This window comes from Bufo gargarizans, chromosome 6 (assembly GCF_014858855.1).
Source record: "Bufo gargarizans isolate SCDJY-AF-19 chromosome 6, ASM1485885v1, whole genome shotgun sequence".
NCBI lineage: Eukaryota > Metazoa > Chordata > Amphibia > Anura > Bufonidae > Bufo > Bufo gargarizans.
The window spans coordinates 357,539,970-357,563,291 of record NC_058085.1 but is presented as its reverse complement, the minus strand read 5'-3'; the positions used below and the strand labels follow the sequence as shown (position 1 = coordinate 357,563,291).

The 23,322-nt window shown below is 43.4% G+C and overlaps 1 protein-coding gene across 5 annotated transcripts in view; it reads right to left on the bottom strand.

The window, feature by feature from the left end:
* Positions 1 to 23,322, bottom strand: part of BLNK (B cell linker) — a 265,244-nt gene that overhangs the window by 131,552 nt on the left and 110,370 nt on the right. For 2 of the 5 annotated variants that reach the window (XM_044296233.1, XM_044296235.1), the window contains exon 1: positions 22,765 to 22,893. The exons of the other annotated variants lie outside the window; for them this stretch is intronic. In XM_044296233.1, the coding sequence (XP_044152168.1) occupies positions 22,765 to 22,817 (53 nt within the window). In that variant the 5' untranslated portion in view covers positions 22,818 to 22,893. Of the gene's footprint in view, positions 1 to 22,764; positions 22,894 to 23,322 lie in introns of those variants that run through there. 5 annotated transcript variants of the gene reach the window in all.

The window sequence follows — 23,322 nt, the reverse complement described above, 5'->3', positions numbered from 1 at the left end:
GGCTCTGCTCTCTCTGCAACTGCCACGCCCTCTGCACTTTCATTGACAGGACCAGAAAGTGAAAATGTCACCACATCTGGCCCTGTCAACAAAAGTGCACCACTGTTCAATATATTTACAAAGTGACCTGACTATTTATTTAGATAGATGGTTATGTAGATGAAAATAAATTTTTATGTTTTGAATAATAATATGCTTGAGAGACAGTAGGACCTCTGCATGCAAAACATATAATCTTTTCAGATCAAGAGGAAGTAGCACTTCCGATAAGTGATTCATAGGTGAGGTCACTAAGCCTGAATATAAGGCCGTGATCACTTAGTGTCTGCAATAAATCAATTATACATGTAAATTGTGCCCTTCTGTGTGTGTGTGTGTGGGGGGGGGAAGGGGGGTTTGCACATCTTGGCTGCACTCAAAAATTACCTTTTTTTTCTGTTTCTGTTCCCCTGCCATGTTCCACAAGCCATAATTTTTGGGTGTTTTGTAGGGTGAAATGTACTTTCCAATTACACCGTTTCACACTGCATACGACGTAGTGGGAAGCTGGTAAAAAAAAATCTGAATTGGGGAATGACATATTAACTACATTCTCTGGATTAGTACGATTACAGCAATACCACATTTCTTTAGTTTTTCTTGTTTTTTTTATATTTTATTTTTTTCTTTGCATCGCCCTTTTTTTTACCCCCATAACTTTTATATTTATATAGCTACTAGCAGAAGGACCTGGCATTGCATGGGTATATTTCATCTATTTCATTTAATGTTTGTGTGTTTTGTTAAAAGATATCGACAGTATCCACTATATCAGTGACATCTACAGTACCCCGTCTCTTTAACAGTGACCTCCACAGTGGCCTGACCCTTAACAATAAGGCCCCTTTTACATGAGCGAGTGCAATGCGTGAGGTGAACGCATTGCACCCGCACTGAATCCGGACCCATTCATTTCTTTGGGGCTGTGCACACGAGCAGCGATTTTCACGCATCACTTGTGCGTTGCGTGAAAATTGCAGCATGTTCTATATTCTTCATTTTTTCGCAACGCAGGCCCCATAGAAGTGAATGGGGCTGCGTGAAAATCGCAAGCATCCGCAAGAATGTGCGGATGTGGTGCGATTTTCACGCACGGTTGCTAGGAGACTATCGGGATGGGGACCCGATCATTATTATTTTCCCTTATAACATGGTTATAAGGGAAAATAATAGCATTCTAAATACAGAATGCATAGTACAATAGCGCTAGAGGGGTTAAAAAAAATTATAATTTAACTCACCTTAATCCACTTGTTCACGCAGCCGGCATCTCTTCTGTCACATGATCCGTCACATGATTAATCACCATGGTAAAATATCATGTGATGGACCATGTGATGAGCGCAGGGACATCATCAAAGGGCTTATTCCTCAAAGAAGAAGACAGAAGAGATGCCGGCTGCGCGAACAAGTGGATTAAGGTGAGTTAAATATTTTATTAATTTTTTTAACCCCTCCAGCGCTATTGTACTATATATTCTGTTCTCAGAATGCTATTATTTTCCTTTATAACCATGTTATAAGGGAAAATGATACAATCTATACAACACCGAACCCAAACCTGAACTTCTGTGAAGAAGTTCGGGTCTGGGTACCACATTCAGTTTTTTATCACGCGCGTGCAAAACACATTGCACCCGCGCAATAAAAACTGACTGCAATTGGGTACCTACTCGCGCGGGTTTGCCGCAACGCATTCAGACCTTATCCGGACACGCTCGTCTGCAAGGGGCCTAAGGGTGGAAATAGGTCAGGCTTTCAGACTCTCTGTCCCCTGTCTGGCACAGGGCCCAGATGAACATAGGGATGTTCTTTTGAACAACTCACTCTCAGACAGCAGCACTGTGCTGTCTGAGCATGAGCTGCAGGGAGAAAGTCACCCTCCCTCCCACCCCTGCAGCTGACAGAAGTTGATTTTTACCTTCATTTTTTTTAATCCCCGTCGGCTGCGAAGTGGGAAGGGGCATGGCCTAACCGGGTCAGGCTTAGCGGTACTTAGGGGCGGGGTATTTAAGCCCGTCTTTTGAGGGTGGCCTGAATGGTCACCCTACCTACCCCTTTAACTGTCACCTTTACAGCTCTCCTCTCCCTTAAGAGTGTCACCCACAGCGCCCTGCCTCTTTAAAGATGGCGTACAGCAGTGAAGAAAAATGGCTGTGTTGTTATGGTAACCTGGTGTAAAACTGTGTGTATGTGGAGACTAAGGGCCTGCGAGCTTCTATTGGCTGATAATGGTCATGTGACTAGGCTTCTAATGGCTAATGCGTTTTTTTGGGAATATCTCAGGAACTGTACGTACTAGAGAGCTGAGACCCTGTCTAAAACCTTTCCAGACACCTGTGATTGTAAATGCGATGGTGCAAATTCCTTTAGCGGACATACACACACACATACACTTAGCTTTATATATTAGATGAAGCTGTGTGAGGGTTGTGTTGGATGATATGTATTCTTCATTGATACCATTTTGGAGTATGTGTGACTTTTTGATCAAGTTTTATAAAAAATTTGGGGGATGGTGAAACTACAAAAAGACAGCACATTGTCCATTTTCAATTTTTTTCCCCCATTATGCCGTTCACCAGAATAAATACTTTTATATTATGGGCATTTTGGGATGCAGCAATGCTAATGATATTTATTTTTTTGGGCTTAATAGGAACTATGCTATGGGTGGCCTCGGAGCCTTCAGAAGGCCTGAGGCTGCCATAGCAATCAAACTTCTCCCTAGATCTCATTGTCGGTGAGCCGCTCAGTCCCGTTAATTGACTGCTCAGATGCTGTAGTCGAGATAATATCGATCACGGACTCTGTTACCAAGTGTCTGCTATGTAAAACTCAGCTCCTGAGTGGGTGCAATATTTAAGGACCCAACATCCCCCATATATGACTAAACTAGGTGATCAGGGAGTCAGTGTAAAAAGAACTGACTTCCTAGGGCTTGCGCAAAGTGGCAAACAATTGGCCAGATTTGGCCATTCATGCCATACACTGTAAGAGCTACAAATTTCCAACAATTTTTAAATGATGGATGGCCAAAATCAGCCATTTCACCAATTTTTTATACAATGCGTATGGGTAGCTCAGGAGGGGCTCTTGAGTTCCTCCTTAGGCTTAGTTCACACGAACGTGTGTGATCTGTGGCCGTATTGCGGCCCGCAAATCGCGGGTCGCAATACACGGCCACAGTTCCGTGTGCATTCCGATTCACGGATGCGGACCCATTCACTTCAATGGGTCCGCAAATCCGGAATAGCGGAACGGCCGCACGGGACGGGACCCCTCGGAAGCACTACGGAGTGCTTCCGTGGGGTTACGTCCCGTACCTCCGTTCCGCAAAAAGATAGAACATGTCCTATCTTTTAGCGGAACGGGCGGATCGCGGACCCATTAAAGTGAATGGGTCCGCGATCCGATGCGGCTGACCTACGGCCGGCGATCGTGCATTGCGGCCCGCAGCACGAGCACGGGTCACACACGTTCGTGTGAACTCGGCCTTAAATAGTATTTTAGAATGAGGGCTATACAGGGGCGTAGATAAAGGCTCATGGGCCTTGGTGCAAGAGTTCAGCTTGAGCCCCCCTTCCCTCAGTGGTTTGTGGCCAGGGACAGGGAAGCCTTCATGATGCCTGAGGGTACTTTCACACTAGCGTTTTTCATTTCCGGTGTTGAGTTCCGTCACAGGAGCTCAATACCGGAAAAAACTGATCAGTTTTAGCGTAATGCATTCTGAATGCAGAGCAATCCGTTCACTATACATCAGGATGCATCAGTTCAGTCCCTCTTCCGTTTTTTTGGCCGGAGAAAATATTGCAGCATGCTGCAGTTTTCTCTCCGGCCCAAAATCCTGAACACTTGCTGGAATGCCCGATCGGGCATTCATTTTCATTGAAATGTATTAGTGCTGGATCTGGCATTAAGTGATCCAGCAAAACAGATCCAGTTTTTCGGTCTGCGCATGCGCAGACCTTTAAAAATGCAAAAATAAATACTGGATCCGTTTTTCTGGATGACACCGGATAGACAAATCCGGTATTTCAATGCATTTGTCAGATGGATCCGCATCTCTGGATCCGTCTGACAAATGCCATCCGTTTGCGTCAGGATTGCCGGATCCAAAAGGCAGTTCCGGAGACAGAACTGCCTGCCGGAATCCTCTTCCGCAAGTATGAAAGTACCCTTAGACCAAAAATTTAACTGCACTGCCCATGCCTAATTCTTCCCTCCAAGTCAGAGGTGTAACTTGACCAGCATCTACTTTCTTTGGTAATGGTGTCTTCTTATGTGGCCCAATGGTCTTTGGGCCCTCTCAAGCTCCTGAGCCCGGTAGTGACTGCTACCTCTGCACCCCCTATAGCTACGCCCATGGGGCTATGTCACTCTGAGGTAAACTATAATATAATGATAAGTGCAGCACAGATTGAAAACATTAGACTTTACATTATTTTTAAGTCTACTTATTTCTACGAAGATAGATATAATAGCCAATGGGGATCAACTAAGAATAGTTTCTCTTTTCTATTTGTTGAAATGTCTGCCTTTTAAAGGCTATTAATAGTTGAAGCCATTTTTCACTATTGATTAACATGTATTTTGGCCTAAAACATATTTGTAAAATACTTTTAGTACAGATTTTACTTCTTTGGCTTCTGTAGCTTCTATGTTTTACAGTATAAAACAAGCTGCAGAAAGCATTCTGTGAGAAATCTTTAAAGCTTGCTGTTTGATGGCTCATTCCCCAGTCCCGCTATGACCTTTCTCATGATCTTCTGAGCTGATTTACGCCCACATCAAACATCAACCTGTTATTTTTTTTTAATGTAAATTAACCCCTTAAGAACCACCCACTGTCTTTTGTTGTCTCTGTTTTAGGCTGAACCCTTCTGTGAGAACACCTGCTCCACCAATGAACTGCAACTAACTGCTCTGGTCCTTAGAGCAGTATTTTGATCTACAGCTAGGATCAGAGGTAGTTCCAATCCTAACCGTTAACCCTTTGATTGCTATAGTCAGTAATCCTAGCATGATCAAATGGGATTTCCCTCTCTGAGTGGGTGTCAGTGATCTGATCAGAGGCTGGGTAGGAGCGGGCATCGCAATACCTACTGTGCATGCGCCGGCTACGAATTTGTCCGCGCAGCCGCAATGGAAAAGGCGAGGGGAGGGGAGTAAACGGGCCGGCACAGGCACAAGGAGGGCAGGGTTATGAGCCGTTAGGGAGGTCCGGTCTTGGGCTCGGAAGATTGAGACACCGCCCTGGGCACTTGAGAGGGCTCGTTTACACAATCTTCAAAGTTCATTTTTGGCAGAAAGAAGACTCGGTTATATGCAACAAAGGTACAGTTTTTAACTGCTGGGTGGCACATATAACGCTATAGGATCTGTCTAATATGGTCAAATGTGGTGACAGACTCCCTTTAAATAATATAATTTTGGCTCCCTGGAGCCACCTCTAGGTGGCGCTTAGAAGCTAACTGCATTCTTCTCCCACTGAAACGAATAATACATCTGTATGCAGTAAGCTCCGATACTTCTCCCACTGAGGACTACAGCTAGTCAGAATTTGATTAACTATATGACAGTACAGGGAATTTGGAGCTCTTGTATCAGAAAAAATAGATCTCTGACCACTGTAGATCTATACACACTTCTTCACCAAGAAGATCTTGAGCGTAAGGAGGGTCAGGATTATATATTTATCATCTCTTTGTAAGACAGAACGTAAGGAACTTGGGGGTCATATACTACCCAGAAATATGCCTATATTAGGCATATTTCTGGTGCAGATAGCAGCACAAAAATCCTTTGTGCCCCTGCAACTTTTCCCCACTCATGCCAGGTCTAAAAAAAGTGGGCGTGGCATGGGTGGGGAAGGGGATGGGCCGGTAGGCTTGTCTTATTTACCGTTTTATATGCCTGGTTTAGGCGTAGAAAATGGTCTAAATCCATCAAATTTTAGAGAACCCCTTTAAGTGTGAAGGTAGCCTTGGAACCATGGCCCCTGTTAAAAGCCTACTGGGCACCATTGGAGAATTCAGTGTGCAGTGACACATATGATGGTAGCCGTAGATTTTCTAGTATTTGTTGATAAGAGAGATATTTTCGCTCAGCTGTTTCAGCTAAGCCATTACCAGACCACATAAAAACTATTTAACATAAAAACATCTAAAATGAAATGATGGCTCCGTGTTTAATCCCATGACCTCATCTACATCTCAGGCGAAGATGAAGGGGCAAAGTAATTGGTTTAAATTACAGCTTGCAAGAGCAATCATTTTATGTTTAATTCCGTACATGCATTTCTACCCTTCCGCTCACTTTTATGAGCAGAAGCTGTTTGATGGCAGGATGGCAACATAATAGTTCTCAAATAAATAAAATTAATATAAAATAAGAGCGCTATTGCATGTCAAACAGGGATTTCAAATTGGTCTTGTCTATATTAACCCACTTGTAATCAGGTTAATCTACCATTAGGAAATGGTTGCACCTGAATAATTACTGTCAATGGATATGACTCAAAAGAGCTAAATTCATCTAGGGCTTAAAATTTTATTATTTGGTGGGGGTCTACGTTCTTACAGAACACAACATAAATGGTATTGGTCTCCTCTTTTTACTGAGTTGTTTTACAGTACAAAACAAGCTGCAGAAATCATTCTGTGATACATTTTTAGGCTAGCTGTTTGATGGCTCAGTCTCCAGTCCCTCTGTGACCTCTCCTGAATGATCTTCTAAGCTGATTTGTGCCCAAATCAAAGTTCAACCTATCAAAAATGGTAATTAACATGGAAAATAATGGCGGAGAAAAAACATGTCCATCAAGTTCAAACAGGAGAGAGGACATAGCTAAAAGGAAGGGGAAGGATAAATTAAAAATGGTTTTCCGAGATTTTTTAACTAATAACCTATTCTCTGGATAGTAATAATTGGAAAAATCTGCAGCACTCCTCCATTTTGATAGAAAATTACATAGTAACATAGTAACATAGTACATAAGGCCGAAAAAAGACATTTGTCCATCCAGTTCGGCCTGTTATCCCGCAAGTTGATCCAGAGGAAGACCCCTCTCTAGTAGCTATAGCCTGTAATATTATTAAGCTCCAGAAATACGTCCAGGCCCCTCTTGAATTCCTTTATTGTACTCACCATCACCACCTCCTCAGGCAGTTTCCCAGTAACTTTTTTTAATGAAGCAGCATACAATTCCGAAGTTTCGACTATAATAAGTCTTTATCAAGCAGCTGCTTGATAAAGACTTATAGTTGAAACGTCGCAATTGTATCCTGCATGCAATCTGTGGCGGTAACACCAAATCCACACGGGTGCCACAGGTTACATGCTTGACAGCCGTCAGAAGGTTTACCCAGTGGGCAGTAAAAGTTATGTACCTTCCCTGTCCGTGTTTGCTAGACCACGTGTCTTTGGTCAGATGTATCTTGGCACCGACACTGTGTGCCAGAGATACATTCACTTGCCGCTGCACAGGGCCATATAGCTCTGGGATGCTCTTCTGGGAGAAATATTTCCTTCAGGGGACCTTCCAGTGTGGTGTGCCAATGGCCACAAATTTTCTAAAGGCCTCCGAGTCCACCATTTTATATGGCAGTAGTTGGCGGGCTAGCAAGTCTGACAAGCCAGCGGTCAGCCGTTGGGCAAGAGCGTTATCCGGCGTCATCAATTTGCATCTTGGGAGCACCAGATGTGACTGTGTATGGTGGATGGCTCGCTCCAGATACATTTGCAGTCTGCTTTTTGCCTCAGGTGCTCTGCGAGTTCTGCCTGCTTCTTCTCCTTTTCCTCCCTATCTGCTGCTCCATCTCTCCCTCCATCGACACGTCATCATCGTCACATTCACCACCACTGACTTAGAGATCTCGGAGTAGGCAGCAACAGCGAGGACCACCCTGATCTGGGTACTGTCGTCAGACCGCTGAGTGGTGGACATTGCTACCTCCTCTTCCTCATCCGATGCCAAGAATGGCTGCGCATCGATAAGGTCTGGGAATGGATAGAAAAATAATTCCTCTGACTCAAGTGGAGGGGCTATGGTGGTGGTAGTTGTGGTGTCTTTGGCGGTGCACACAGCAGAGCGTGGGTGGAGTGCTGATACAGAGGATGAGGAGGGTGCAGAAGCGGAAGGCTGAGTGAGCCACTGAACCAACTCTGGCACGTCCTTTGATGTAATCGCACGCACCTTTTCCATCTTCCCATTTAGGCTCCGGCCTGGTGCACCTGCCCTTCCCCTACCACCCCTGCGGAATGGCCTGCCTCTTTCTCTATAGGTATATCACACCCCTGCCTCAATCAGTTTTTTTGTGGGGAAACTGGTATATCACACCAGTTGCAATTAGTTGTTCCAATAGCGTGTGTCACTCTATATAGCTGCGGTACCTCAGAAGAACCGCACACAACTGCTGCACTATACAAATTTACTATATAGATATTATATTATAGGTATATCACACCCCTGCCTCAATCAGTTTTTTGTTTTTTTTTGGGGGGGGGGGCAACTGCTATATCACACCAGTTGCAATTAGTTGTTCCAATAGCGTTTGTCCCTCTGTATAGCTGGAGTATCGCAGCAGAACCGCACACAACTGCTGCACAATACAAATGTACTATATAGAAATTATATTATATGTATATCACACCCCTGCCTCATTTAGTTTCTTTGGGGGGAAACTGGTTTATCACACCAGTTGCAATTAGTTGTTCCAATAGCGTTTGTCCCTCTGTATAGCTGCGATATCACAGCAGAACTGGGCAGAACTGCTGCACAATACAAATGCACTATAAAGAAATTATATTATAGGTATATCACACCCCTGCCTCAATCAGTTGTTTTGGTGGGCAACTGGTATATCACACCAGTTGCAATTAGTTGTTCCAGTAGCCTTTGTCCCTCTGTATAGCTGCGGTATCTCATCAGAACCGCATACAACTGCTGCACAATACAAATGTACTATATAGAAATTATATTATAGGTATATCGCACCCCTGCCTCTGTTTTTTCGGCGGGCAACTGGTATATCACACCAGTTGCAATTAGTTGTTCCAGTAGCATTTGTCCCTCTGTATAGCTGCGGTATCGCAGCAGAACCGCACACAACTGCACTATAATATACTTTCTATGTTAGAAAGTATATTATAAGTATATCACACCCCTCAGTATGTCACACCTATCGATAGCACACCCATACCAGTCCTTAAAAGGACTTTTATGGCCCTATTAGCTAGCTTTTGGTGTCCCTAACAGTCTGTCCCTGCTCCACAAAGCAACCTCTCCCTACACCAGCAAAATGTATTTATAGGGTAGGGTGTGTGTTCATTGAAACATCTCAATTGGCTGTCCTGTCCCACCTGACGGATGTGTCATGGGTCAAAGTTCGGCGCAATGCAAAATAATATGGCGCCGGCAGACATCGCTATATGTTTGCATGTTAGGCGAATCACGAACGAGCAAAGTTCGCCGCAAAATGACCGCCGGGCAAACCGCAAGCCCATCTCTAGTAAGCATATAATAGTTAAAGCAACTTAATTCCTGCTAATTTGCAGGAGTATTATACTTTATATACAGTAAAGTAGAAAATAATTTCAATATAAGTTGAAACATAAAACAGTGCACACAAGTCAAATGTATACAATACAAGTTGTTAAGTATAAGACAAGCGGGGAAAGACCATTCAAAATAGTTTATCCGGTTGTGTACAGAGGTTTCAATTCAACCATACTGTACATCCCACCTTTTTTCGAAGGAATTTAACTTATTAGTTGCACGTGCAAACATCCCTTCATACCATCAATTGTTATTAACTTCTCTAATAATACTTTGAAGTGTAGGTACCCTTTCTTGTTTCCAACAGGAAGCAATTTTTATTCTGGTTGTAAAAATAATATGAGCAGTTATAGTTTGTAAGTGAAAAGGAAGATTGCTTAAGCCTATAGATAGTAAAACCAACAAAGAAGATGGCGGAATTTGTTGAGTATCCAGGTGAGATATAAGGCCAAAGACCTGTTTCCATAGCTTGAAAAGAACTGGAGAAAACCACCATATATGTATATAGGTGCCATTAGATGAGTGACATCTCCAGCATTTGGGTGAGATATCTGGAAAGATGTTATTCAAGAAAACTGGTGTATAATGCCAAAAATTTTATATTTTTCTAGCGTTTTCAAAATGTGGTATATTTTTAGACATTATAGAGGTGATTATAAAAGATTCAAGCCATTGATCGGATGTAATGGATAGTTGTAGTTCTAATTGCCATTTATTTTGTAAGTGGCTTAGAGGAACTACATATTGCTCTTTTAGAAACTGACATCCTCTGGAAATACCTCTATTACATAGGTTGTTAGATAGGATTCAGATTTTTTGTTTGAAATTATCAATGTTAGTGTTAGGGTCCACATATGAACATAAAAGATGTCTAATCTGAAGGTATTTAAAGAAATCTTTTGTTTGTATGTTGAATTGATCTCTAAGATAAGAAAAGCTAGAAAACACTTCAATTTAGAAAGACCTTCTGATTTCCACAGCAAGAGAGATAGTTTAGGTATAGCAATTTCACAAATATCTAAAAGGAGAGTCTTGTAGTGTATGGGGTAATAAAGAGGCATTGTTTGGGGTGATTCTCCAAATGTGGAATATTGCTTTGAGAGTTAGGAGATTGGTTGACATTGAAGTTTTAAAAAAAAATGTATTAGTCAAATATTGTAAGAGCGTGTGGGTATGCATAATGTGTGATTCAATTTGAACCCATTTTTTAGATATGTCTTTGGAGAGGAGAGCTCTCATTTAATCTACTGTAGAATTATGGCTTAGTGATAGTGGTGAATAAAGGCGTATTCATACCTCCCAAACTATTATGGAATATAAGAATAGAGGATTTGATTCTGGGTTATCTTTTCCCCCATAAAAAATGGGAGATGAGGAAATTCAATTTAGCAGTATATGGTTTAGGAAAATAGATTGGGATGTTTCTCATGAAGTAGATGATCTTGGGAAATATAATAATTTTTATAGCTGCTTGTCGACCTAGCCAGGAGAGGTTTTGAAGTTTTAAGGATGATAAGATAACTTTAATGGTGTCCAGTAGAGGGATAAAGTTATGTTTGAATAAATTAGATGTGAGATAGGCAAGTTTGATTCCTAGGTATGGTATAGAAGTTTTTGCCAAGGTGAAATCGAATATATTTTTAATATAAGAAAGGGTGGAGTTTGGAAGACCTAAACTTAGGATCTGTGATTTATTCATGTTAACTCTGTAATATGAAACTGAGCTAAAGGAATTAATAATATTATTAATAACTTCTAAGGCTATCATAGGGTTAGATGTAATGATTATTACATCGTCATCGAATAGGCCAATACAGTTTTCTATGTGGCCAGTTTTGATCCCCGATATCAGAGGGGGCGATCTAATATGTTCCGCAAAGGGCTCCATCACCATGGCAAAAATAAGAGGGGATAGGGGGCATCCTTGGCAGGTACCGTACCATTGGATATAGGGAAATGGGAGGAGAGGAAGACATGAATAAACTAATGCAGAAAGCGTTGCATAGAGTGACATAATTGCTGTCAGGAATGCACCTGAGATGCCAAGTTTTGTCAGGACCGCTCTGATATAGTTCCAGTGCACTCTATCGAACGCATTCTCCGCATCCAAGGATAGAAGCAGAGAAGGCGCCCGTGAGCTCCAAACCACATCCATCAGATTGATAAATCTGAGGACTGACGATTTTTATGAAACCTATTTGGTCTTGATTTATAATTTTGGGTAAAATTTCAGCTGCAAGTCTGCAAGCTAGGTTTTTAGAAAATATTTTTAAGTCTGTATTTAGTAAGGATATAGGTCTAAAGTTTAAGGGTCTATCAGTAGATTTGTCGGGCTTGGGTAGGGTTATAATTAAAGCTTGAACCATGTCAGTAGGTATGCGACCAAATTGCATAGTGTTGTGAAAAGTACGTTGTAAATAGGGGGTAAGTATGGTAGCCAGTGTTCCCTCTAAGCTGCGCGGGTGGGCGGCCGCGCAGCAATTATTGTGGCCCCGCTCACAATTTTATAATGCCCGCTCACTCAGCCTAGTTCGCTAACGCTGCTGGCAAAATGCCAGCACTTGTCGTCACTCGTCAGACTCATGTGCGTGACGGCGCCGACGTCCTCCTCGTAGTCTTGTGCGGCTCAGCACAGCGGGGCGCCGCCTACATAACGTCAGTCGTCACTGTGTTCCTTCTGCACCGCACAGACGCCACACACAGACCGCAGCACTGTTCGCGCACTTATTAGCTCTGCAAGATTCGCGGGAGAAGGAAGGGAACTCTGAGGAGAGTGGGCACAGAGTTCGCTGAGGTAGTGGTTTTGAGTTAAGTGGTAGCCTAGGCAGCTTTACGTCTCAGCCGTGTCTGGTCTGAAAGAAATTGAAAGACTGTGCTGGGCTGGCGGCGCTGCTGTTGCTGTGGGCTGTGGCAGGGCCGGGGGTGAAAAGGGGAGAAAAAAAGTTATAAAAAATCTGATAAATACCAGTGTGAATGAAGGACTGTTAAAAGGGGTTAATAACTACTGAAGGCCCTTCACAGTAGTTATTAACCCCTTTCAGCAGTCCCCCAGTCACAGTATTTATTAACCACTTCAGCAGTCCCCCATTCACAGTATTTATTAACCCCTTTCACTAGTCCCCTCTTCAGTGAAGGGGGGACTGCTGAAGGGGTTAATCAATATTGTGAATGGGGGACTGCTGAAGTGGTTAATAAATACTGTGAATGGGGGACTGCTGAAGTTGTTAATAAATACTGTGAATGGGGGACTGCTGAAGTGGTTAATAAATACTGTGATTGGGGGACTGCTGAAGTGGTTAATAAATACTGTGACTGGGGGACTGCTTAAAGGGGTTAATAACTACTGTGACGGTGTCACGAGGGTGTCAAGAGCCACGTCTGACTCCGTTATACCCGGGGTCAGGAAGTCGCAGCGGGTGGCTGCGCGCTCTATGTCTAAAGATCACGGTGTTTCTTAGTGTTTGTTTTCTGTGTTTGCCTTACTATCCTTTTTGTCTCACTCAGGGATCCGTAGCTTCTCCTCCTCAGCTGTTTCTTGTCTGCCACTCCCAATCCTCCTTATATTCTCCTCTCACACTTCTCTTGTTGCCAGTTATAGAGCTTCCTGCCTGGACATCTATGCTGACCCACTGGAGCTGAGAATCTGGTTGTTGTTCCAGAGTGCTACCCTCCGGATCCCTGTTGGGCTTTTGTTGTCTCCTGTTGTTGCCCACCTGGGATTATATGTTTAGTTTGTATTGTCTGTCCTCCCCTTGGTGTTTTCCTCTAGAGCTAGTGGTGCGGACTAGTGTTCCCACCGCCCTGTTCACTATCTAGGGCTCATCCTAGGGAAAGCCAGGGTTTTAGGCACGTGATCGGCGTACGGGTGAGGAACCCGTCTAGGGACGACAGGGCAGCCAGGTGCCAGACGCAAGGTGAGTCAGGGGTCACCACCTTCCCTCTCACTAGGGCAGGGCCTCCCTCTTTTCCTCCCTCCGTGTCACGTATGTGACAGTTACGCCGATCGTGATATTATAACTGGCCCTTATTTTTTGAGGAAAAAAAAATATATATATATATATATTTTTTTTTTTCTCTACTTAGAATCCAATATGGATCCTATTGCTGCTTTGGCAAAACAGCTTCAAGGCCTGTCTTTGGAGGTGGCAGGATTGAAGGCGTCTGTCCTCCAACAGCAGCAGCAAATGCAGCAGACCGTAAGCCCAGCGGTTGCTATGGGTAACCGGGTTGTTACAGAACCCAAGGTTGTTCTTCCTGACAGATTCTCTGGGGGAAGGGACAAATTTGTGTTGTTCCGTGAGGCCTGCAAATTATATTTTAAGCTGCGCCCTTACTCCTCAGGTAATGAAGAACAGCGGGTGGGGATTGTTATTTCCCTGCTTCAGGGGGACCCGCAATCCTGGGCGTTCTCGTTACCCCCTGGTTCCCAGGCTCTCCGGTCAGTGGAGGGATTTTTTGGGGCTTTGGGTCTCATATATGATGACCCTGACCGTGTCGCCCTGGCTGAGTCGAAGTTACGGAGACTCCTACAGGGAGATCGGCCAGCAGAGGAATATTGCTCAGAGTTCCGCAGGTGGGCTACGGATACTCAGTGGAACGACCCGGCTCTCAGGAGTCAGTTCTGCTCTGGGTTATCTGAAAGGGTTAAGGATGCGCTGGCGCTGTATGAGACCCCCCTTTCCCTTGATGCTGTTATGTCCCTCTCTATCAGGATAGATAGACGTCTTAGGGAGAGATCGAAAATTCCTGAGCAATCGGTAACCTCCCCCAAGCAGCAGTTAGTCTGTACTGACTTGGATGAGCCTATGCAGCTAGGAGGAACTTCTCGTCAGGTCCGTCCTCCTGAGGTTCGCCGTAGGTGGGGGGCTTGTTTTTTCTGTGGGGGGAAGGGTCATTTCATTAATGTCTGTCCCTCCTTTCCCAAAAACAAAAGACCGTCGGAAAACTACTAACCCCAGGCTGTGCGGAGGATGTCAGCCGGGGGGTATACGTTTCCTCCATACGAACATCTCAATTTGTGTTGCCAGCGGTTATTGTTTTTGGTGTTAAGACGGAGTCTATTTCTTTTTTTCTAGACAGTGGTGCAGGGGTAAATTTGATAGATGCCCATTTTGCCCGCACTATGGGTTTGTCTCTCTGTACGCTGCAGAGACCCATTCCCATATTCGCTATTGACTCTGCTCCTCTGTCTCAGAGAAACCTCACTCACGTTGTCCATAACTTACATCTTCGGGTAGGGGACCACCATAAGGAGCGTCTTTCATGTTACGTTCTGGAGGGCCTTCCCTCTCCTGTGGTATTGGGTCTTCCCTGGTTGGTAGCGCACAATCCAGTGGTGGATTGGCAGGCCAGGGAGATATTGGAGTGGAGTGAGCATTGCAGAGAGAATTGCTTAAATAACAATTGCTTAATCGCCTCCATAGCTTACCCTACCTACATTTATTTCGGACTTTGAGGACGTTTTTTCTGAAAAGGGTTGTCAGAAGCTACCACCTCATCGTCCTTATGATTGCCCGGTTAACCTGATTCCCGGTGCAAAATTACCCAAGTCCAGGTTGTATAATCTTTCGGGTCCCGAGAGACAAGCCATGAAAGATTATATCTCCGAGAGTCTGGCCAAGGGACACATCAGACCCTCTTCTTCACCCGTGGCTGCAGGGTTTTTCTTTGTTAAAAAGAAAGATGGGGGCCTGCGTCCTTGCCTAGATTTCCGTGAGCTAAACCGGATAACCGTCCGAGACCCATACCCTCTTCCTCTCATTCCTGACCTGTTTAATCAGATTGCGGGTGCTAGGTGGTTCTCCAAACTTGATCTTAGGGGGGCCTACAATCTGATTCGTATCAAGGAAGGGGATGAGTGGAAGACAGCTTTTAACACCCCTGAGGGGCATTACGAAAATTTAGTCATGCCTTTCGGTCTGACCAATGCCCCTGCTGTCTTCCAACATTTCGTTAATGATATTTTTAGTCATCTCATCGGCAGGTTTGTAGTCATATACCTAGATGATATCTTAATTTATTCGGCTGATCTGAAAACACATGAAGTACATGTCAGGCAAGTACTGCAGGTCCTACTGACGAATAAATTATATGCGAAAATTGAAAAATGTGTCTTCGCCGTTCAGGAAATACAATTCCTGGGATATCTATTATCTGCTTCAGGTTTCCGTATGGATCCTGGGAAGGTCCAGGCAATTTTAGATTGGGATCTTCCTGAGAACCTTAAAGCTCTACAACGGTTTTTGGGTTTCGCAAATTTCTACAGAAAGTTTATTAAAAATTATTCAGTGATCGTTAAACCCCTTACTGACATGACTAGGAAGGGGACTGATTTTTCTAAATGGTCTGACGCCGCTAAAATTGCATTTTCCTCTCTAAAAGAGAGATTTACCTCGGCACCTGTTCTAATTCAACCTGATGTCTCCCAGCCTTTTATTGTTGAAGTTGATGCGTCGGAGGTGGGAGTGGGGGCTGTATTGTCTCAGGGTCCGTCTCCTGGCAAATGGCGTCCTTGCGCTTTCTTTTCCAAAAAATTATCTGCAGCAGAAAAGAACTATGATATTGGAAATAGGGAACTGTTGGCGATTAAACTGGCGTTTGAAGAGTGGCGTCACTTCTTAGAGGGAGCAATCCACCCCGTCACGGTAATTACGGATCACAAAAACCTTCTGTACCTAGAATCGGCTAAGCGTCTCACCCCTAGACAAGCTAGGTGGTCGCTATTCTTTACCAGATTTAACTTTGTAATCACCTATCGTCCTGGGGCAAAAAATACCAAGGCAGACGCATTGTCTCGTAGTTTCCCTGGAGGGGGTAATGTTAGTGATCCGGTACCTATTTTACAAAGAGGAGTGGTTGTCTCGGCTGTACACTCTGTTCTAGAGGGAAAGGTGTTAGAGGCCCAGGGGGACGCCCCGGCCTCTTGCCCCTCAGAGAAATTGTTTGTACCGTTAAACCTGCGTCTTGAGTTATTGAAGGAACATCATAATTCGGCACTTGCTGGGCACCCAGGTAGTAAAGCAACCTTGGAGCTATTGTCTCGTCGTTTTTGGTGGCCAAGGTTGCGTCAGGATGTAATAGATTTCGTGTCTACTTGTTCTACTTGTGCACGCGCGAAAGTCTCTCATACACGTCCAGCAGGGTCTTTATTGCCACTTTTCATCCCCAATAGACCATGGACACATCTATCAATGGATTTCATCACTGACTTACCTTTGTCTGCGGGTAAAACAGTTATCTTGGTAGTAGTAGACAGGTTTAGCAAGATGGTACACTTTATTGCGCTACCCGCACTTCCTAATGCTAAGACTCTTGCTCAGGTGTTTATCAGTGAAATCGTGAAGCTTCACGGGGTCCCTTCCGATGTGGTTTCGGATCGGGGAACCCAGTTTATTTCTAAGTTTTGGAAAGCTTTTTGTACCCGTTTAGGGGTACACTTATCCTTTTCCTCAGCTTTCCATCCTCAGTCGAATGGACAGACTGAGCGTACCAACCAAAACCTAGAAACATATTTAAGGTGTTTTGCGTCTGAAAACCAAGAGGTGTGGTCATCATATTTACCGTTAGCCGAGTTTGCCATAAATAATCGCCGTCAGGAATCCACTGGCAAGTCACCATTTCTTGGTGCATACGGTTTTCATCCCCAATTTTGTACTTTCAAAGAGGGGGGGTCTTCTGGGGTTCCCGAAGAGGAACGGTTTTCTTCATCTCTTTCATCGGTATGGCAGAAGGTGCAAGCTAACTTGAAAAATATGAGTGGTAAATACAAATGCATGGCTGATAAGAGACGGTCGCCAGGTCCGGACCTAGGAGTGAATGACTATGTGTGGTTGTCTACTAGGAATATTAAGTTGAAGGTTCCCTCTTGGAAACTGGGTCCTAGGTTCATTGGTCCTTATAAAATTGTAGCCGTCATTAACCCTGTGGCTTTTCGCCTGGAGCTACCTCAGACTTTTAAGATCCATAACGTCTTCCATAAGTCGTTGCTCAAGAAGTATGTTCCACCTCTAGAACCATCACCGCTGCCACCTCCTCCTGTTGTTGTGGATGGTAATCTGGAGTTTCAAATATCCAGAATTGTTGATTCTCGTCGGGTCCGCCGCTCTCTTCAGTATCTGGTGCATTGGAGGGGTTACGGTCCCGAGGAAAGAATGTGGGTTCCAGCGTCAGAGGTAAACGCCAACAGGTTGATTCAAGCTTTCCATGTCTCTCATCCGGAGAGACCTGGTCCTGAGTGTCCGGAGGCCCCTCGTGAAAGGGGGGGTACTGTCACGAGGGTGTCAAGAGCCACGTCTGACTCCGTTATACCCGGGGTCAGGAAGTCGCAGCGGGTGGCTGCGCGCTCTATGTCTAAAGATCACGGTGTTTCTTAGTGTTTGTTTTCTGTGTTTGCCTTACTATCCTTTTTGTCTCACTCAGGGATCCGTAGCTTCTCCTCCTCAGCTGTTTCTTGTCTGCCACTCCCAATCCTCCTTATATTCTCCTCTCACACTTCTCTTGTTGCCAGTTATAGAGCTTCCTGCCTGGACATCTATGCTGACCCACTGGAGCTGAGAATCTGGTTGTTGTTCCAGAGTGCTACCCTCCGGATCCCTGTTGGGCTTTTGTTGTCTCCTGTTGTTGCCCACCTGGGATTATATGTTTAGTTTGTATTGTCTGTCCTCCCCTTGGTGTTTTCCTCTAGAGCTAGTGGTGCGGACTAGTGTTCCCACCGCCCTGTTCACTATCTAGGGCTCATCCTAGGGAAAGCCAGGGTTTTAGGCACGTGATCGGCGTACGGGTGAGGAACCCGTCTAGGGACGACAGGGCAGCCAGGTGCCAGACGCAAGGTGAGTCAGGGGTCACCACCTTCCCTCTCACTAGGGCAGGGCCTCCCTCTTTTCCTCCCTCCGTGTCACGTATGTGACAGTTACGCCGATCGTGATAGACGGGTCTTCAGTAGTTATTAACCCCTTTTAACAGTCCTTCATTCACACTGGTATTTATCAGACTTTTTTATAACATATTTTTCTCCCCTTTTCACACCGGCCCTGCCACAGCCCACAGCAACAGCAGCGCCGCCAGCCCAGCACAGTCTTTCTTTTTTTCCACTTTAGGTGTTAGAGCAATCTAATTAAAGTTCTATTTTAACACCTAAAGAGAACCAAAAAAAAATAAAAATCTACTGTTTCTCTAGATGACCTTATGTTGATAGTAGTGTTAATAGAGTCTCAATGATTTGTAAAAATAGTGTAGCTGCTTTTATAGACCCTTGAGACCCTTTACCACTACTATCAACATAAGGTCATCTAGAGAAACAGCAGCTTTTTTAAATTATTTTTAAATCAAATGAAAGTTATGTTTTAACATAAGGGTCAGAAACTGGGTTTTGTTTAGCCTCTTGGTTATTAGTTTTTCTATGTAAGTTCTCTGGATCAAAGATTTTTTTCCCCTGTATGGTTTTTATATGGAGACCAATGTCCAGTGATCACAGAGAGGACTATACTGTATATTGTACGGGATGGTGCAGGGGTTTGTATGCTCTTTGAAATGACAATTATCTTAGGTTTTCCTATCGCCCACCTTTGTTGGCGCTGTGCCCAGCTTTGAGCCGACCCCGCTCAGCAGCTGCCAAGGCTTAGAGGGAACACTGATGGTAGCATAATGTTTGTAGTATTCATTAGTTAGACCATCAGGACCCAGGGTTTAGTTTTAGAGTTGAGATAGTCTGCAGTATTTCGTTCAGGGAAATTTCTTTGTTGAGAGTGTCTAGATGACTATCAGTAATCTTAGGGAGGGTTATGTGGTCAAGAAATGTATTGATATTTTCAGCTCTTGGGTGTGGGCCAGGGGGGGGGGGGGGGGAATCTCTGAGATTGTATAAATCTCAATAGTATTTTGAAAATTCCTCAGAGATTTGTTTGGGATTATGAATTGTATTGCCTTGACTGTCAAGGATAAAGGGAATTCTAGATTTAACTTCCCTAGCTTTAATTCTTCTGGCTAGTTGTTTATTAGCTTTGTTTCCTTGAATGTAATAGTTTGCTTTTATCCTACGTATTTGGAAATCATAATAATTTTGGAGGGGTAGGTACAATTGGAAACTGACTTTTTATTTTATTTCAGGAGGGTGTCATTGTGCAATGTATTTTGGAATTCCTCTTCTTGTTTATTAATTTTGTCGGTTAGTGAATCTATGATTTCTGATCTTTTTTTTTGTGAATGGAAGCCATTTTTAGGAAATGACCCTATTATATACTTTATGGGCACCCCATAGGGTCGTGTCTGAAATCATGTTGTTGTCATTAATTTGAAAGAACTCCAATACAGTTGATGTATTAGTCTTTTGTAGATTGGTATTGGTTACGAGGGAATTATTTAGGCGCCAGGGAGAAGAATACGGGAGATTAAACTGTTCCCTTATATCTGAAGTAATAGGAGCGTGATCAGACCATGTTATGGAAAGAATAGATACTTTCATTACTTTTTGTAAAAGCTATTTATCAGAAATAAATCTGTTCTAGAATAAGATCTGTGAGGGTTTGAAAAAAAATAAGTGAAATCTTTCTCATTGACATAAAAAACTCTCCAAATACCAAATAACCCTTCAGAATGAAGTAGGGTTTGACATTTTAATGAGGCTTCATCAGGATGCGAGGGTTTTTTGTCTAGTATAGGATCGGGAGTAATGTTAAAGTCTCCACATATTAGTAGCGATCCTTGTTTGATTTCTTCAGTTATATTTAGTACTTTTCTAATAAAACGTAGTTGGTTTAAATTGGGAGCATATACGTTTACCATTGTGTAAACCTTATTGTTAAGGGAACAGACCAAGATGATAAATCTGCTCTCCTCATAAACAATCTGTTTATGCAGTTGAAATGCAATGATATGTTTGAATCCTATAGTCACCTCTCTGTCATGCCTTGCCCTGTGAATGTGCAGAGATCTGCCAGGCTGGCTGCACATGTCTGTCTCTTCTCTTTGTTTTGGTTTTGGTTTGAGCTGGATCCACCTTCCCTTAGGTGTACTGGGTTGATTGATAGCAAGGCTATTTACTCCTCCTTTTCCCAGTGGCCTGTGCGGGTTATAGTTCATTCCTGTGGGCTTTGGATGTGTTGTGGATCGTCTTCTCCAGCTCAGCTGGTGTCTTTTATCTAGGCCTCAAGGGAGACGCTTGCTTCCTCCTGTTTGAAGAAGCAGGTTGCCTCTTCACCTTTCCCTACTGCTCAGGGTTTTCCCAGGGTATATAGACTTAGGCATGAGGGCATGTGCATATCCACCATAAGGGTATGCACATGTGCACAGCAGTATAGGGAAAGCCTTAGGGATCGCTAGGAGGTGACCCTTTTCTCCCTAGCTTTTGGGCCTACTAAATTGTTCTGGTTGTTTTCCCCATGTTTGGTTATTTCCCTGCTTACCTACCTACCGTGACACTCTCTTCTTGTGGACAGCATGGGAACAATAGATGTGAGGAAATTGTGGATTTTGTAAATGGTGGGAGTCAAGTTTGTTGAACTGGATCTCTTGTAAGCAAAAAATGTCACACTTTTGCTTTTTTATTTCAGCCCATATTAAAGATCTTTTAAAGGGGTTATTGAGTCCCTTCACATTAAATGATAGAATTTTGATACTCATTTTGTCCAAAAAGTGAAGGGTGCCAAGACACATGAAAAAACAACATTTGACATAAAATATAAAATATAACCTTGAAATGAGATATTAATATAGACGATAAGTCTAAAAAATTTTAACTGATGACTTTTCCATGAGTTCCAGGAATTAAAGGTAGGGTGAGCTGATGTCTTTGGTTTCCTTAGATGGATAACTGGATCTTGCTGAGTCGTTGACTTGCATTTAGAAAACCGATTCCAGGTTACCCGTAGTTTACAATGGTTTTGAGCCAACAATTACATCAAAAGTTGATAGCCCAGACATCCGAATGGATCGTCACCGTCACGGGGACGTGCCATCCGCCCCAGGTTAACTAGAGATACCAAAGCGGCAGCAGGCCACCGCCCATAATGTTTTAGATGGTCAGATCAGCAGGCTCTTGCTCCTAATGTTTTTGTGGTTCACAAGCAGGCCATCAATCAAAATTTTTAAAGGGTGTGTATGATGCCCTCCTTTTTGTGTAACTAATGGTGTATCGGAGTGCCTTGTAATTTTTGGCAGCACTTGCTCTTTTTATACAAGTAAATATTCAGGAAAGAATGTTTTCTATACATTTTTCCTCTAAAATAAAAAATGTTCTCTTGGTTTTGTGCGTATTATTATCATTATGTAAAAGTGGTGTACTTTTTGGAAAACATAGTTCCCAGCAGCGACCAGAGAGTCCAAGATGCATCCATACATCCTCCCCATGTTGTTACAGAACCATTTTGGTGGTGTTACCAACAATTTCTGACATTTTCTTATGAACCAGGCACCCTCCCCTCTTCAGAGCAGGGGGTACCGGGTTTAATGCTCAGGTTTTCCCATTGACTTCCATTATACTCGGGTGCTTGGTCGAGCACCCGAATATCACGATGTGTTCGGCCCGATCCCCCAAGCACCAAAGCACTACAGTGCTCGATCAACACTAGTAAAGGTCTATCATCAGGTTAGACAATCACTAGCTGACTGCAACACTCCACACCCCCACTGGTAATTTTTCTGCAGTAGCTCTGGTGCTGTAAATCGGTGTTGGAACTACACAGCACTATCCATTCTGTAGTGGGGATGGTTACTGAGAGAAGAACTGCAGTAACCAGCTCCATCCACTACAGAATAGATGGAACTATAAAGTTCTGGCACCAAGCTATCGCAGACTAACTAATTGGTACGTGTACAGGGTGCTGGACCCCCACCGATCAGATATTGATACATATCCTTAGGATAGGCAATCACTTTTAAAATCCTGGACAACCATTTTGACCATACATATTGTTTGATATTAGTCAGTGAATAGGTTTATGTGTGTAGTAGATACTACTATTAAAACTTTTTGAAGGGTGTACCCTTCCAGTACATTGTCTGTTACAATGGTTTCCTCCTCCATTCCTAATGTATAATACATACTTGGAGTGAGGACAACTCTCAAGCCATCTGGAGGCCCCCTTCAAATGTAGTAGCCACATACTCTGTCTACATTACAAAGTTGCTAACTTCAAGGAAATCAAAGATCAGCAGACATAGAGGAAACATACCATGGAGTCTTTTCTTTGGCTTGACTTTTATGCATGGTCGCTATGTCCGTCATATGTCAGTATTCATGAGATTAAAGTTGCTGTAATATCCCACCGTTGTCAGCCTCGGTGCACTATGATCCTCTCGACCGTCACAAACAAATGAGTGTTTGCCAGATTCTCTTGATAAATTTGTAACTAGATTCAGTGGAGCTTTGCTTCATACTTCCTCATTTTGGTATGTTAATGATTAATTGAACCCAAACTAATTCTATCATGAATGGAGCTCTATTTAATCTACTTGTCGGTTTTGCTGTAAATTTAATTCCTGGTAAATCTCTACTGTCTCAGTTGGTGTTTCTTCTAATTACAACAAAAAAATAATTTAAAAAACTTGAGATGACTGGCTTATCTACCGTGGACCTTATCATAGTGCCAGGTAGGAGTGTGTAAGCAAATTGCTTTTCCAATGAACAGTGCTATTCAGATGGTATTAGTAGAGCCCTCCATCTTCAGTGTATGCGCTAGCCCATGCAAACGTATGCGAGAGTCATTTTATTGTGTGTGTCCACACCTCTA